General features: G+C 40.8%; 1 protein-coding gene across 4 annotated transcripts; it reads right to left on the reverse strand.

Moving 5' to 3' along the window:
* Nucleotides 1–348: 348 nt before the first annotated feature.
* LOC137184760 (MYND-type zinc finger-containing chromatin reader ZMYND8-like) lies at nt 349–16,625 on the reverse strand. 4 transcript variants are annotated; one of them, XM_067592739.1, is made up of 21 exons: nt 16,452–16,625; nt 16,119–16,354; nt 10,834–10,904; nt 10,035–10,198; nt 8,592–8,735; nt 8,020–8,133; nt 7,746–7,838; nt 7,329–7,416; nt 7,188–7,243; nt 7,015–7,092; nt 6,798–6,913; nt 6,196–6,671; nt 5,932–6,060; nt 5,260–5,415; nt 4,425–4,937; nt 3,856–4,335; nt 3,600–3,748; nt 3,241–3,321; nt 3,061–3,139; nt 2,662–2,901; nt 349–1,556 (listed from the first exon to the last, which is right to left on the reverse strand). In XM_067592739.1, exons 2-21 carry the CDS (start codon nt 16,130–16,132, stop codon nt 1,378–1,380), a joined length of 3,420 nt encoding a protein of 1,139 aa, XP_067448840.1. In that variant the 5' UTR covers nt 16,133–16,354; nt 16,452–16,625; the 3' UTR covers nt 349–1,377. The 4 variants fall into 4 exon arrangements, with proteins under 4 accessions (XP_067448840.1, XP_067448837.1, XP_067448838.1 ...); XM_067592736.1 differs by having other exon boundaries at nt 8,592–8,813; nt 16,452–16,623; XM_067592737.1 differs by having other exon boundaries at nt 8,592–8,813; nt 16,448–16,623.
* Between the last annotated feature and the right edge of the window lie 775 nt (nt 16,626–17,400).

Raw genomic sequence — 17,400 nt, forward strand, 5'->3', positions numbered from 1 at the left:
CATCGCAGCTCAACAAGGAAATACTGTCCGAGGAAACACAGAGAGGGATTTTATACTAAAAAGACTGTAAATATGGCAGATATCACTTGATATGACAAAATCAGACTGCTGAAGCCTTTAAGCTTCAAATAAACTTTTAAATGTGTTTTTTAACAAAATAACAGTGTGGACAGTGGGCACACTGGATGTTGGCCCCCATCACTGTAATCATTAATTTGTGGTAATTTCCATAGAAAGACATCTGACACTATAAATCAGTCAAGGTGCACCGTTTACGTTAATCTGAATGAATTATTTTCTATGTTTGTGATGGAAGATTGAGGACAAATTAAACAAATATGCACCAACTTGATCAGAGCATTTTTATTTTTTCTTCACGAGTCCATTTATAGTATTTACAATATGTAAACAGGAACGAGACACAAGCTCAAAACAGACATGCTCACAGGAAATAATATCCAGCCAAAATGCAGTTTCTTTTTATGCCTACCCAGTTCTGAGACACAGTCTGACCAGGATTTAAATCAGCTTTGGATAACAGAGACTTCGCTCAACGCTGACATTCATGTGAAGTCATTTATTTTCAAATAACCTTTTTTAGACACATAGAAATGTGACTTCATTAAACATACTATAAAAACATATAACACAATAAATATTGTTCAGGTATCTTCTTACAAAAACTTTGTACAGTTTCATTTTTTAGTTTTTTTAATAAATCACATACTTTTTTTTAATGTAGGCCTATACAATGTGGAACTACAATACAAAACTGGTATGAGCCAAAAATTCTGCTGCTGACATGAAGAGAACATGGTTGAAATCTAAAAGTACATCATTCAAATTGCCTCAACTGACATTGAAGCAGACATAGCAGACAAAGATTTAATTTGCATAACTCAAAATACCTCTGATGGCACCATGATAAGAGAGTATAAGCTGTTGCTGGCTGTTTCAAACTTTTTGTCTCATAGTATGGAGAGTAATCAACAAAATAAAAACAGCCGTGAAGTACTTGAGAGCAGCATTGAAAATGTTAATGTAGCAAATATTGTGTGGGTTGATACAATCTTGTTCAGACTTGAAACAAAGTGGTAACAGAGCTATAACATAAAACTACAGTATGATAAGACAGACTCACATTTTATTTCTCAAGACAGACTACTTTCACATGATGAATCCACTTGAACACAGACTTGTGGAAACTGTGAATAATGGAAAAACCAAAAAATGTCCAAAAAGCATATGGGAATGGAAAAATAAAAAAGTGATTTGTCACAGAGATGCAGGCCTTCAAGCACCGAGTTTGACGTCACATGTTTGACGCCACAAGCCCCACAGCGGCCTTGCAAAATGTACAAGAGTGTAGTGTAGCAGTTATGTCACAGTAACACCAGCACTGTCCTTGTTCTTGTCCATATACGTAGGAGAGTTGCTTTTGTCTGATATGGATGCTGCTGCTGAGGGCAGGCTCTGTGTGGCAGGAGAGTGGCCTGACGATTTGACTGAAGGGTCCGAGTTGGGCTCTGCCTCTGGCTCCTGCTGTGAAGCTGTGGCTGGAAGGAAAAGCAAAATATAAAGTGAGAACATGCACACTGTGTTTATCCACTTGTGTCAATGAAACACATTAATGAGGTACTACAAAGTCACACCGTACTTGATACTTTTCACTTTATGTCAGATGGGTTTATAGGAGGGATAGCAGACTGTATTTGTGGTGATTGCAAGATATTGTGGCATAAATATTGTGGGAGCAGAGGAGGAACTGCTTCAGAATTTTAATGCAGTCAAGAGACAGAAAGATTTTTGCCTGTCTCAAAGCACTGAAATGAGATCAAATAACCCATTTGAAAAAGAATGAGTCTCACATCAGGCTCAACTGTGAGTGGATAGAAAATTCTGCTGAATGCAGGGACACAGCTATCTTTGAAAAGTAACAACCATATCAGAAATGTAACAATCCTACACTCTATGAATAATCAGTAGGAGATTATAATTGTGTCGGACACCTCAACTACTCAACTAGAGTGCAGTTATTTTCTCAAAACCAATAATAATCTGAGGAATCACCAGTCTTACTGGCAGAGAATATAATGTATATTCTACAGTACAACACTCCTATAGCAGAACAGATTACCTCCTAATTAATGCAACATCACTGTCATGTGTGAAACAAGTGAAAAAACATTTTAGTTTTGAATCACAGTACTTGATGAACAAATACTGGGTCCTTCATCCACAATATGTAACATTGGCACAAGATACCTATGAGCATTCACGCTGAGAAAACACAACTTGAGGATGGCTCTGAGAAAAAAAAAACAAAAAAAAATAATGCCCTTAGGCTACCTTCTATCCTTCTTAAAATGCTATTCAAATAAAATCAATATGTTTTTGTGTGTTTTCTCAACTGAGTATCTTTGCTAGACTACATTCAAAGCAAACAAAATAAAAATCAACATTATTTAGAAATCTGCTGAACAGCAGCTTTAGTATTTGTATTTTCTAATTCATTTTCAATCCAGTCACGAAACCATTGTGTGACAGCTTTGTGCAACACAGGGCAGAACATAAAAATGTTAGTTACTTTACCAAAGCAGGTTACCCAAATGTAATCCACATACAGGAAACATTAGTGTGTCATGATTGTGTTTATGCTACCTGACTGCGTGCAGGACTTCATGTGTTCTGGCCAGTGGGCTTGCTGGCAGGGGTAATCACAGTAACTGGTATTCCAGCAGCAGTAGAAGATGGCCTCCTTTCTGCAGTTGGCGCACCACTGTTTCTTTTTGGTCTCGTCCACCGCCTGCTGCTTTTCCAACTCCGTCTGCTTTTTCACCTCAGCCACCAACCGTTCTCTTTCCTGCTCCAGACTCTGCCTCATCTCTGCCATTGTCAGTTCTGTATTAAGGTCAGATAAAAACATATTTAAACTCATGCCACATGTAAAAAAAAAAACATCCTTTTTTTACTTAATACTCATGAAAAGACTAATGCAGTGGTACACATATCATCTCTCAGCGGTGTGGTGACACACATGCCCAGAGTCAGTAAACTTACCCAGGTTGTGCTTCATCTCTGACAACTCTTGTTGATGCAGCCACTGGAGCTTCTCAATCTCTATTCTTAACCGTCGAATCTGTGGGGGAAAAAAAAATACACACAGAAATTAAAATCCCTTACAACTTGCAAAGTATTATTTTAGCACATTAATAACCACCACTGTATGTCAGTATTTACCTCTGCAATTGTGTTTCCTGATGTGCTTTTGGAAAGGTCGTTGTAGATTTCAGTCATTGTCCCTTTTATTGTGTCCATAATCTGCAAAGTTTTGCCAAAATCATGTGATATTAGAATAAGTGCACACTTATAACTATTTTTTATTCCTTAAAAATAAAGAAGTGAAAACAGCATGTATAAATTCATAAAACTGACCCTTAAGTTTCTTTATACCGCTCTTTTGTCTAAAAGTATGTGACATACACGATAATCAATGCAAAATGACCTATTATCTAGAGAAATAATGCTCAATGATAAACTACTGTAGTCCTTTTCTAATTTCCCACATTTAATCACAGAGCTGATGATTTTTAACTTACTTTGTTTGTGTATTTGGCTATGTCTGCAGCCACATCAGCTGAGACTGTAGGGATTTGCACGTCTCCTGACATGAATGAAGAGGAGCTACCAGAGGGGACCTGGGCAGCTGTTGATGAGGAAGTATTCTGAGGTGGGTCTTTATGTTGCCCTGCAGGGTATAAAAGGTGGAGAAAAGGGAAATTAAATATCTTTGAATATAAATTATTTATATTATGTTAAGTTTAATGTTGAGATGAATTATGCTGGTGTATATACCTTTGACCGATTGTCTGGTCTGATAGCGGGTACTTGAGGAGGAATTCTGCTGTTGTGACTGCAACTGCTGGGGGCTCCGTGTCTGCGCCTGAGTCTGGGCTTGTGTCTGCACTGCTGACTGCTCTCCATGCTGCTGCTGCCTCTGCACCTTTTGCATATGCCACTTCTGAGAGGACGTCTGAAATTTGGTGGTGGGATTCCAAACTACTGCTCGCTGCACAGCTTGAGCTGTTTCTTTAGGCAGTAGAGGGCGCTGTTTCTTTACAGCAGTGGGTGCTGGGGATGTTGTGGTGACTGAGGTGGAAGCAGGAGAGGGAGCACTGGTGGTGCCGCTGGTAGTTGAGGTGGCACTGGGCTGACCAGACGCTGCAGTGGAAACAAGGTTGAGGGCTGCTGTGATGGCAGGTTGCAAGGAGTCTTTCAGGTTGGAGGCAGCATCCCGCGCTGGTGCGACTGCTGCAGCAGATGAAGGTTGTTTACCTGGGCAGAGAAAATATCATAACATAAGGATATTATTTTATCTCAAATGATATTCACAAGAAAAAATGTGTATGTCAAAAAGGTCTTACCTTCCAACTTGGCAACATTAGACTCTTTGAGAGTTTTGGCAGCAGAAGCCCCCGGCTCTCTTCTCGCCCTCTTAGAGTCACGGCCTCCATGTTCATCCCCCAGGTCAATCACCAGCTCTCTCTCTGAATCAGAGTCTTGCTCACCCACTGATGTGGCAGCAGCTGCTCTACCCTCCTCCGTAGTCTTGGGCTTGTCACTGAGGGGCTGAGTCTGGGGTGTTTTGGCCTTGTCTTGGGGTTCCCTATCTGGGCCATTGCTACCCTGCTTCTCTTTGAGCAAGGGTTCAGGGGTGGCTCTATCCCCTGTCCCTGTAACTCCCTCCTTATTCTCTCCGTTTGTGCTTGCTTTGGGCCTTTTTCTGTCTGCTTTGTCCTTGTCATCCTGGGCGGAGCTCTTTGGCTTATGTTCCTCATCGCTGAGATACTCGCTGTCGCTTGAGTCAGATTTCTCAGAGTCCTCAGTGTCGCTGTGATCCACACCTTTATACACATCTTCAGAAATCTCATCTATCCCTGCATGGAGACACATACATTCTTCATGTTTTTAAAAGTTTTAGATTGTTTTTGTCACTTAGAGAATAAATGGAATAAAGACTTTTTCTTTGGTAGTTGTTTAGAAAACAGTTCCCCACCGCTAATCCTAAATCAGCAGCAGTCACATATTGTCAAATATCACATTTAAGCTGCCACATATTTGGAGTAAATTATTCGTAATGTATCACAACATCATACATTGTTGATAATATAACAACATTAAAAGATAATCTGACTTTATATAAAATCTGAAATCTAAAATTACATGACATTAATAATAATTGTGTAATTGTGTATATACCGAGCTGTGCCTTGCAGCTTTCAATAGTCTTGTCCAGGCTCCTGATGGGTCTCTTTGGAGTCGGGAGGGCAGCTGATGCTCCCTGTTGTTGTTGGTGCTGTTGTTGTTGTACGGTCTCACTCAGCTCCTTCAGATCCATCTCAGCCTTCACTCGGTCTGAAAGGAACAGGTCAATGTTTAATTTTTCCAAGATTCAAGATTCAGTTTGTCATTTTCTTGTGTATTTGCATACACGAAAAAACAAAATGTTGTTCCTCCCAGCCCACAGCAGTGCAACAACAACAGAAACAAAGATATACTGTTTATCTAAAATTTCCATTTAAAAAAAAAAGATAAAAACATAAATCCCAAGAGAAAAAAAAAACAAAAAAAAGAACAAGAAGTTAGCAGCACAGTGCATTAAAAAGCATTTAGAGAGAAAAGTACATGTCTCAGTTTGATGTAGACAGCTCTCGCATGTCAACGAATGACCAGCACTGATGGGGGAGTTATATAATCAATTTTGCTGTCCAGAGAACGAATATTAGGCAGTATGATTGTTAGAGCTGCCGGTTTGTATGGGTTAACATACAATCACTGATATTTCTCTTGGCAGTATCAGCTTACATAATGATGTTGATTATTAGTAGCCATGACAACATAAATACATATATTTGTGCTGCTGGTACTGACCAAGGTTGAGATTAAGGATGCCCCCTGTGGCTGCAGTCCTCTCCTGCTTGGGCACCAGTCCAGGGTTAAAGGGTTTTGGGCTGCCTGTCAAGCTGCCTGCAGGACCCATCTTCCCTGAGACAGGAGATGCTGTAATTACAGAAAAACAAAAATTCTAAGCTTAATTATTTCGCTTTGCACATTCAGGTTAATGTTTTTTTTTTTTAAATGGCATCATTTCACTCAGGGAAACACAGCCAGAGTGTTGTAAAGTTAAACATTTACCAGTACAGTCCATTGATTCCTCTCCAGTGCTATAGTGGAAGGCAGAATTCCTGCTAGCCTTTTCCATATCCTGCTCCCCATCAGATCCTGTGTGAACCGAGGAGTTGGTGCTCATAGGAGACCGTGGCATGTCTGTCATTGAGACCCTCCGACTCATACTACTGGGTGTGGAACTCTTGCTGAGGACCATCTTTGGAGACGCGGTTATATCAAAGTTGAAGCGAAGTTTATCAGGTTTCTCTGTTTTCACTGTTCCAGCACTGGGGTTGGAGGGGTCCAGTAGCATCTGCAGCTGGTTGTTGGGTGTGTACGGAGTGCGGAAGGGTGCATAGTTGAAAACCCCAAATTTCTTGCGAATGTTTTCCACATAGACTTCCATCTCTTGCATGGCACTGTTGAAAATGCTCTTTGTCTTCTTTACAGAGAAAGGGATCTCTTTGGACATGAGGTAGCAGTTGTTGATGGGGACCCAGGCCCTGCATAAAAGCACAGCACAAAAGCAAAATAAAACAAAACAAATTATATACAACCCAGGAGACTAGTCTTGGCTATATTTTGCTGTAATAACCCAAGCAGCCACTGCGCCCACAATCTTATCTCACCTGTCATGTTGTCCAAAGAATCGTGCATCTACCTGCCCGTCCTTTTCCCGAAGTGCTTTTGCTGGCCAGAAGGGAAAGCCCTTTAGCTTAGCCCAGACCAGGGGGTGAGGTTGACTCTATTGGGGACAAAACAAAATAATTCAGTGCTTCACAGATCTAAAATCTAACAAACATTGTTTAAATGTGGTATCTGGTTTAAAGTCATGTAAAGACCTACACAAGGCTCACAAAACCAGTTGTCCCTTTTTTGGCATGAGGACAGGTAGCACTCTGGACACACCTCAATCTCATTCATCTAAAAATGAATATTGAATGAAAAAGTTATAATTCATTCACAGATTGGACCCACACAGAAACTTTGCCATTATGAAGTTAGTAAAGCTTCTTTACCTCATGTTCACAGATCTTGACAATGACTTTCGCAGTTGCTGTTAACTTGTGATTACCTGGAATAAAGTTACAAGCTTACTTTACATTTTCTTTCTTTACTTAGCAGTAGGGTGATTGTGGATATATATCAAAGAGGCCTACCTCCATTATAGATGATGCAGTTGTGTAAGATCCATTTCATATCAGCAAGAAAGGCTTCCGTGCAGCCATACATTTTCTTTTTGATATTCTATCAAAAAGAGAAGATAATAAAATTAAAAATGAGACACTTAAATGAAAATAATCATCTGTTTACATGTTCTGCACATATTTTTGTACCTCTCCTAGTTTTCTGCAGCCTCACATGTTCTTAGGTCTGTCTGCATGTTTTTATATGCAACATTCATCCTTAATGTGCCCCAGAGTTGTAAATCTGACATTCAGGGGGCCACTCATTGAGGCTCGTTAAGGCATTTTTTCCTCTCTTGCTCATTCCAACATTTTTTGCCCACGTTCAGCACTTTTAAAGACTTTGTGGGTTCTGTTTTTATGTGAGTAAAATAAAATACATTTTGGTACCTTCTCTAAAGTACACAAGTCCATGGGGTGGAAGATGTACTCTGCATAATCCGGGTGCTGTTCCAGAGACACAGGCTTCTGAAAAGGCTCTGTCTGCTCAGTTTAGACAAATATAAAAAGAAGAAAAAGAAACAGATGTGTCAGACAGATCTCTACTTTCCTGGATAGATTTTCAAGACCTTTGCGTTTTAATTTTTAAAACACTTTGTTAGACATAGAAAGATTATAGGGCAGTTATTAAATCAGCATAAAATGCATCTTTAAAAGGACTCACCCCTGGCTGTTTAATCTTTTGGAGTGCGAATTTGAGCAAGTAGGAGAGTTGGTCTATTGTCAGCATTGTCATTGCCTTGCTCTGGGTTTCAATGCATTCAGCAACTGTTATTTTCTGCAACAACAACAACAACAAAAATGTCATTATCAATGTCATTAATGAAAATAAACATCAAGCAAAAGGACAGATCTTAACTTTTGAACTTTTACATAATCTGCTGGTTTTTTTTGAAAATTGTGCCACTTAAAAGAAGTGCATACTAAATTTCCTAAAATGTAACGAAACGGATCAAAACTTTAATTGTCTAACATCTCTCAAGCGTATAGCGCAATACAGTTACACTTGCAGGGGTGTCACAACATGTGCCATTGAGGGCCAAGAGTCTGCAGAGTTTTGGATCAACCGCAGACTAAAACAGGCGATTTCACTGATTTGTTCCTCATCTCTGGCTCATATGGCACATAGTCTGACACCCCTTTTCTCAACAACAATTGAGATTGTGCCGTGAGTCCCACAATCGTGCACATCATTCGTGTACACCCACACACATAAATGTGTCTTCAGCGAGATACCTCACACTCTGGACAGAACCAGTCGCCCTCAGGCTCGGCTGGTAGTTTGAGGCACTTGGCGTGGTACACCCTGGGGCAGAGCTCACAGCAGAGCACCTGGCCCTCGCGGTGGCACAGCCAGCAGTAGAAGTCATTCCTCCCGTCCTGCGGTACAACATCAACAGGGTCTGTGGTGAGTGCTGGCTGCTTCATATAGTAAAAGGGACCATGTCTTAGCTCTGACTGAAATGCAGGCAAGAGAAACAGGGGGGCAGGTTTCAAAAAACACGCAGGAACACAAAAAGGTGCAGTGCAACAGAAACAAGGCAGCAATACGGTGGGGTAAGCAGGGTAAGCAGCATAGAGGGCATTAAAGGCAATAAACCCAACACAGGACGTTCTCTAAGCAAATAAATAAACTACGTGAACATCTGGTCATGTGACTGCTTCAACTGTGAGTCAAACAAGACTAACCCAACAGGTTTAGGGTGTGAGCTTAAGCACAAGTGTGGTTCTTTTTATGTTACAACTAAGTAGCTCATCTTTCAACTGAGAGCAGACACAATGCATGATATGGTTCTCTGGTAGGATGGATGAATAGAGGCCGATGCATCTGGTTTCACAGCTCAAGATGATGTTTCACAGTCCAAATAAGCTTGAACTTAGACCACATGAGCTTATACTTAATAAGGAGAGCTTTAAACAAAACCCTTTTTCACTGACATGGGTATTAACTGATCATTAGCAGTGTTAAAGTCCAACTGCAGCTCATTTGACGCCTTCCAGAGAACCAAAGCACATAATCTAAACTTATCTAGAATTATCTTTTTATATCATGCAAGGTCAACATGGGACTAAAGGGCAAAAGGGAATCGCTCAGCACGACATTAACATGGCAAGCAGCTAAGATAAATATATGGATAACAATCAGATAAGAATGCATAACACTTATATTCAGTAAAACAGCAAGGTATACATGACCAAAGGTGATTATCACAGTTCAGAAGTCATAATCGAAAAACACAAAAGTGCAAAATGTATTAACAAATAATAAAGTTAACTGTGTTGACCATTCTTTCATGACACTGCTCCAAACCTACACAAGATATCTATCACAACAAGATATATCCGCTCTCACAGTAGTTCACACCCATTCATATTTGTCCATTTTTCAGTTAGCAGTATAATACAGATAAAATCAAAATTGGCGTGCTCTTGAAGGCAATAAGGTGTGTTTGTGACCAGTGTTTCCAGTGTGGGCAGGCCTGGAATTTCTTTGTAATGATTCATTGCTTTTTCTATGTAATTCGATAGAAGAATAAGCAATTTGTTTTGGATTTCACCATGAGTATTACTCTTGGTGTCATCTCCTTTAAAAACTCCAACCTCTAGTGTGGAAGGACACTGACATTTACCCCCATGAGAACACGCCAGATTCTCATATGAGTATACTGCCCCCCTTACCTGGTCTTTGTTGTTGTTGTTGACAGCCCCAGGCTTCTTCTTTTTCTTGAGTGGGCTGGGGGAGGTGTCTGAGGGAGAGTGTCCATTGGAGGAATGGGTGGGACTCGACACCTTTCTCTTCTGTGGTGCCAGTGGTCGTTCTGTTGACCCTGGTGGATCAGGGACTGGACGCAGAGAGACAATCAGGTCATCAAATCACAGGAGACAGGGCTTGTATTATTCTCTGTACCCATGTCCAGCACATTACACAAGCCTTAGAAGATTTAAAGACTGGGGTGCTATGAGACTAATTTAGCTAGTCCTAGAGGAAATCAAGAGGAGGAAAACAATCAAGACACCATACTACACCATTTCCATCCTACATTCTCAACCAATGAAGAAAGGCAAATTGAAGAAATTCAGTTTTCACCTAAACAATCCAATGCAGTCAGATGCAGTGTTCAGTTTTTAATATTCTGTCATCCTGGTAACATCAACATCTAATACAGACAGCAATCACACTGATATAAAAAGCAATTGTTGAAAACACCACTTATATATAATATATTAACACTTGATAGTAACAAATAGCCAGAGGGCTTCTTCTAAACTAACTAGACTCTGTGTTGATACTATTGATACAAATTCTAAACAGGCAAGGCAGCCAAGCATGATGGATTATCTTTGTAGTCCTAAGAGACTAACAAAATGCATTAGACTGCTCTCGAAACATGGAGTAAATAACCTTCACATTCTCTGAAACTAATCCACCCGAAGATGTTTGACTCTTAATGTGAGGCACTCGGCCTTAGAGACTTACCTTTGGATCGTACAGACGCATCCATCCCCTCTACCACATCAGACTCTGTCTTTATCTCCTCCTCAGCCAGACTGCAGCAGCATAGAACAAGAGCACACAGAAACACAGAAAGAGAGGCAAACACAAAGTCAGAAAGGGTGTTCAGAAACCACATCAGCATAACAGTAAACAAGTGGAACACCACCTAGGGCACCAGGGTCCCAGAGGATCTGTCAATAGGGACTTTGCAGGTTTCCATTGTTATAGTTTTCATTTGATTTCAGTATCGCTCTGACATTGTGTTACAAAGTTCAAATCCTGTCCATATCATCAGTGACAAATGAGTCTGACTATGTTCTTTATATTCCAAGAGAGAAATTGGTATCACCATGGCAACGCTCCTCTCCGCTAAGCACAAGTTGATATTCACAACAACACATAGGGCCGTTTAGCTGACATTACCCTGCACCTCCGTCCTTCAGAAGATATTGCAGCTGTGATATTTTAATCCGACTAGGTCCTGATCTTTGCGCTTCCCTTTGTTGATGACAAACTGTAAATATCCTATAGTCCTATAGTAAGAAGAAAGCAAGAGGGAATTGGTCTGTACTGCTGGAGGGAGAGCATCTCATGGCGATGAACAGAATATGTTTCTGACACCTCTCAAGCCCCTTCAGTAACAACAGGGTACCCTCGAAGGATTTGGGCCCATTCTTGGAAACCAATAGCAAGAGATCCATCTAATAAGCTTCAAACGCAGGTCTGTCTACATATTTTTGGCCTAAATCTTCATCACAGGCATTTTTAAAGAAGCTCTGCTGCTCAAAGTCATCATTGTGCATCACCTCATCTGTAACTTTGTGGCCACATATTTTAATTTTAAGATATATTCACAATATATAATTGTGGAGTAACGAGCATTTTGTGCATTTCTCAAATCATAAATGTTTTACTGCTGTATTAAATATTACTGATGTAAACAGGACAACAATCATCGATCCAAAAGCCAAAAGAATAAATCCTCTCCAACACACACATTTATCACTGGAAAAGCCTGATTCCCCAAGTCTCCGCTTCTGCTCTCATCTTCTTCCTCTGAGAGAAAAAAAAAGGACGAGAATAAAGGGGGCTTGGCGATAAATGAAGGTCTTTGAGTGTTTGGCTCCTCCTTTGTCAGAGCAACAGAGGGCCTCGTTCCAAGGATGTAGTCTTTATTCACAAGCCCCAAGAAGAAAACCCTCCCAAGGACCCCTGACAGGTCACACACTTGACCAGTTCATAGCATTGGCTGCAGCTCTAGTTACCAGCTAGGATGACGGGTTTACAGGCTACGACTCAAAGGTCAACCACATTTGTGGGATAAGCTTCTTTTTTTTCCCTCTCTACTGAAAGTAAAGGAATGTTCTTCATGTCCCCTCCTCCACCCTTAAAGAGACATTCCACACAAAGTTGATCAAATGTCAATTCACTGAACTAACAGGTTTAGTGAATCAGAACAAAAACGACTCTAAAGGGGATAAGATGTGATCACATCATCTATTAGACACACTCATTTAAAGTCAACCTTGATGTTTGTTTCACAATACAGAACTTTTACACAGACTTAAAATCGTCGGTAGCTCAAGATAATCAAGGCTAAAAGACATTCCTTCGTTCTTTCAGACATTCAAACTGACAACCGTAGACAGCTTGTCAAACTGAAACTTCATATTCACGCATCATAACTTGCGTCATCTCAAAAATGACACACATGGGTTGAGCAGAGTTTCTTTAAAAACATGGCACATGGGTATCTTGTTTCAGCCTGCCAACAGTCACTCACACACTACACACACACACACACATACACACACACCCACCCCAACCCCTCCGGGGCCTTCCTCTTCCGGACTGAGTGAACAAACGAGGCCCACATGAAAATAAGAAAACGTTAGCAAAGTAGTACTGCAACGTGTACTAAAGCCCTGAAAAGAGAGAATATTCACCATCAGCAGGCAGCTGAAGAAGTGCTGAACAAAGGGCCACAACCCCATATACACACTTAATAGCAATGACAAGACATTGCTGCAACTAGCAGGAAGACGGGTTGACCAGTAGTAAAAACGTGTGCTGATCCAAAGGGCACTCTCAGATCAGCAGCTATGATCCATCACACAAGGAGAGTTAGGCAAATAAATCCTCAGCAGATTCTGGGATATATTCCAGACAGACCCAGGCTCAAGAAAACTGACAGTATTCCCCTCTTCAAGTAGTACCTGATGGACAAAAAGGAGACAACACTGACTCAATGCCTTTAGATTCCACTCCTGTGAGAGACGAGCAGGGTTTTCTCGTCACAGAAAATGGAGGCCACAGCTTGCTCCCCTCCCCCCTCTCCCCCATCCCCCACTCCGAGGCTCAGACTCAGGCACTGGCACATCCATGCAGGAGGACCAGAGAGATCTGTGGAGATTACAGTCCAACATTTTTTTTTAAAAAAAACTGTTATGTCAAGACAGACCTTCACAGCTTATCATAGAGATACAGGAGAAGAGGGAGACACAAGAAAATCCAGTGAGGAGCAGTTATCTTTTTTCTTTTTTTTTTTTTTTTTATGTATCCAGTCTTCCCTTCCCTCCTTCACTATGAATACTGCTGTCATAGAATAATTTGATTTCATTTTAAGGAAACAGACCATCACTGTGAAACCACACTCTGTTTCTGGCAAAGCTATTCTCTATACCTAAAAACAGTGCGCAGGTTTTATACTTCAGATTCTTCAGATATCTGAAGAAGTGGCCTCTCTGTGTGACAATCCAGGAAAAGGCATTCGATGCAAAAATCATATTGTACTCTTTCCACTGGAACTGTTATTGAAGACACTTGGGATTAACACCATTGACTGAAAAAACATCCTACTTACCCTGCTACACAAAACCCGAGAGAGATTATTAGGTTTGTATTATGAAACCTCTCTAACCAAATGACAAGAGACACACTGAGCTTTCACAAGACCAAAAAACACATGCAGACAAATGAAGAAATGCATACTATTAGCTTTTGCTTTTCCTGACATCAACAAAAAACAGAATAATTAAAAAGGATAAGGTTTACATTCCTGGTCAAGCCTGTCTACATTTAGAGAAAATAATGATTTTAAACATTAATGTCTATTTTAGCATGCCTCCTTTACAATGTTAAAACAATGTCTCAGCACTTAATCAGCAAATAAAGTACACTGCTAGTATGCACAGAATATCCTAAATAAAAGAAAATTTTGACCTGGATTTTTTATAAGGCTGTAAAGGTTGAATCAAAGATGGCTGTGGAATTTTCCAGAAGGCCCTTCTCGCTGCTGCTCTCCCTCTGATTGTCAATCTTTAACCTCAACTGCAGCTGCAATTGGCTGGAGGGCCAACAGGGTGGAACATTATTGGTCGGCTGAGCTATGCCACACGGATCACAGTGTGCAGGCTCCCCTCTTCCTTCTTAAAAAGCATTTTTGCTGCAATGCAGAGATTTCCCCCTGCATTAGAAAGGTTTATTTTCTTCAATTATATCTTGCCCTTCTTGATTACGGCAATATAAACCAGAGAGGAAATGAAAAAGGCGTTTTGGGAGATTATATTTGTGGTTCTGATGCATAATTCCTGTCTCGTTCAGAGGCTACATTGCCTCGGAGAGAGGCCCAGATGATTTGTTCCCATCACCGTGAACGTTACACATTGCTGACATTTCAAACTATCAGTGTAACATTTATATTACAGGCTGACTTAAGCCCTGTGAAGTAGCTCATACCTATTCAGTCATAGAATTTAACTTTTGGTTTTGGTTTTTAAAAGAGAGCACACAGGCCATTAGTTTAAAAAGGAAATACCGACTGTAACGTTTCTACGACTGGCTGTCGAGTAGATGAAACATGCCTTGTGTCAGGCCACATGTAGTAAGGCAACACTCTTTGTCTCCCCCACGCAGTTGAGACGGCTAAAATGGTGCTACATGATGTAACACAATGTACAGTCTGTGTTCTAACCATGTTCTGTTTGTGTGTTTTTTCATACATCTTGTCTATGTGTAGATTTCTTTCCTCAAAAAACAGATGAAACCTACTGTTTTGTATCTGTCTCTTATGTATCAATGACATGTCTGTTATGTGTAAAAACTGGAAAAACCCAGAAAACCATGAGGGAGAGGAGAAGACAAAGTAAACAACAGACAGGAGTTAAACACAGCACCGCCTTTTAAATACTCTCAGGCATTTGCCAAGAAACTATATACACACACGTCACCTAAAAACAAGGTAAAGTCTCAGGTTGATTTGCTGTCCTGCTGACTGATCTGTGAAGAGACTGAAAGACGAAACTATGAAGGAGAGCTCTCTAAAACACAAAATGGCCACTGTCTGAGGATCAGAGAGTGGAGGAAGCAGTTTCACCACAGTGCTGCACAGCCCTGGCTGTAAACGCAAGGCCTGTGGTTGTAAATAGAAGTAACCTGTGTCTCGACATCTTACTTGTAGAGATTAGACAGGGGGAATTTTAAGAGAAAACACCTGTGACAAGAGGTTTGTTTCATGTGTGACAAATATGTAGTGTAGAAACTCCAGCCTCTGTATAGTTTTGTCATTTGTATCGAGGTAAAGAGTTTTCTTCAGTTGCAGAATCATACACACATATATATATATATATATACATACACATATACTTTTGGACCCCACTGTATGTATATAAGAAACATAGTGATCAGAAAAATAGTATTCAGTCATATCCTGTGCTCCTCGTCCTCTTTACAAGCACATCTGTTGCCCCCCGTGTCTATTCCCCTGCCTGGCATGACACACAACACAGAGCCAATCTACTTACAAAGGGTACATAATACCCCCCCACCCCTCCTCCTCTACCTCTATTGCCCATCCCCCATTCTTTCTCTGCCAGGCTACAACACAAGACTGCCACAACAGAAAGGAGATGTGGGTGCCATTTTTAAATCTAACTCTCTTTTGCATTATAAAAAAGGAAAAGGATTTGCCATGGTCCACTCTGCCTCCTGTATGGCAGCCTGGTTGTCTGGGGCACCCATGTGACCCTGAGACACAGATAGAGAGCAAGGGTGAGAGTCGTTACCCAACCCCCCACCCTCAGCACTGTGGAGCAGAGAGGCCTGGCGAGGCCTCCAATCCACCCCAGCTCCTCCTCCTCCTCCTGCTCCTGCACACTAAACTGATTTTTTGGTGTGCACATTCATCATTAGAAACCAACAGTCACCACAACAACAAGAAGGAAGCCATGTTGTTATCAGAGAGTTGAGATAAAAAAGACAGAGCTTACCTCTGTGGATGCATGGCTGCCTGACACACTGTTATGTCAACACTTATAAAACATGGAGGACACTCTCAGCCCTCAGCCGGGGAAGGCTCCGCTCTTCAGGCAAGGCGATCAGGCCCCGGTGATGTTAGCCAGATCCTGACTGGTCGCTTCCCTCACAGGCTAGATGCAAGGCCGCGTCTGATTGGCCGAAATGTTTCCTGAGTAATTATCTTTGTTCACTGCAGGCAGGGGCAGCACTGTGAGTGTCAGAGACAGGGAGAGAAAAATAAGCACGGAGCTAGGCCTAAAACCATGAAATAACGTGATTAATATGAGCATTTTTGACATACAAACCCTGTATAACAACGTTTTGAAGCTTCCAAGAGTAGAATCTGGCGGTAGTTGTCTCATTTGAAGGCTTTAGAAGTAGAAATGGCAGCATGTAGAGTGAGGAGCAGGACACCATGGCTTCTCTGCACAAGCCTGCATTTTTTTATGTGGAGAGGGCCTTTGTTTAAACTCCTCCCTCCCTCTTGGCCATTTCCAGAGAAAAGAGGCTATAGCTCTTCACCTATTTAGGCGATTCAATCTGCAAAAAAGACAAAGATTAAACAGTTAAACTGTGAAATAATACAATGAAATCACTTTGATGTGGGTAATATGTTGTAAAAGACTGAAAAGCAATACAGGGTTAGAGGTTTAGCCTTTTTATGTCACACATTACTGTAATAACCTTAATATATAATGGCCCTTAAGCTTGTGTCTAGCCAACTGTAGTAAATATAAAAAACAAAACCCTGCTCCTCCTCCATAAGAAGATCTACTAAAATTGGAGAGTGATTTGAAAAGCACTGAAGGCACATTATATTAAGTGTGTGTGAGGTTTTTTCCTCACGCCTGTGCTCTAACAGTTATCATTAATAATTAAACACAGGTGGATAAAGCACCAGTTTTGGTTTCCTTTTGACACTTGGGGCACATTGACAGACTCAATGATCGGACAAATAGAAGAACATATATAATGTATTGAAATACTACATAATGATCCTGCCATAAAGACAATTTTGGGGACATTTATAATGCTCCTGTTTAGCTGAGACTATGTCAGCGGTTGACTCAACTCTATGGTCATTTGTGAGGCTGTAATTTATAGTGATATACTGAGCTGCATAATATTGGAAGGTGTTTCTTTCTTTTATTCTACAGTAGATGTAAATGTGGTGTCCAAATATGAGAAAAAATGTTAAATGTAATGCAGTACAGTAAAATACCACGAGCAAATAAACCATAGCCTCTAAAATGA

The sequence above is a fragment of the Thunnus thynnus genome, chromosome 6, assembly GCF_963924715.1.
Source record: "Thunnus thynnus chromosome 6, fThuThy2.1, whole genome shotgun sequence".
NCBI lineage: Eukaryota > Metazoa > Chordata > Actinopteri > Scombriformes > Scombridae > Thunnus > Thunnus thynnus.

Excerpts from the sequence above, each read along its gene's own strand:
- LOC137184760 (XM_067592736.1), bottom strand. Across the intron at positions 8,134-8,591 it reads GGTTCTGTCCAGAGTGTGAG|AAAATAACAGTTGCTGAATG; the intron begins GTATCTCGCTGA and ends TTGTTGTTGCAG. Across the intron at positions 6,061-6,195 it reads GGAATCAATGGACTGTACTG|CATCTCCTGTCTCAGGGAAG; the intron begins GTAAATGTTTAA and ends CTGTAATTACAG.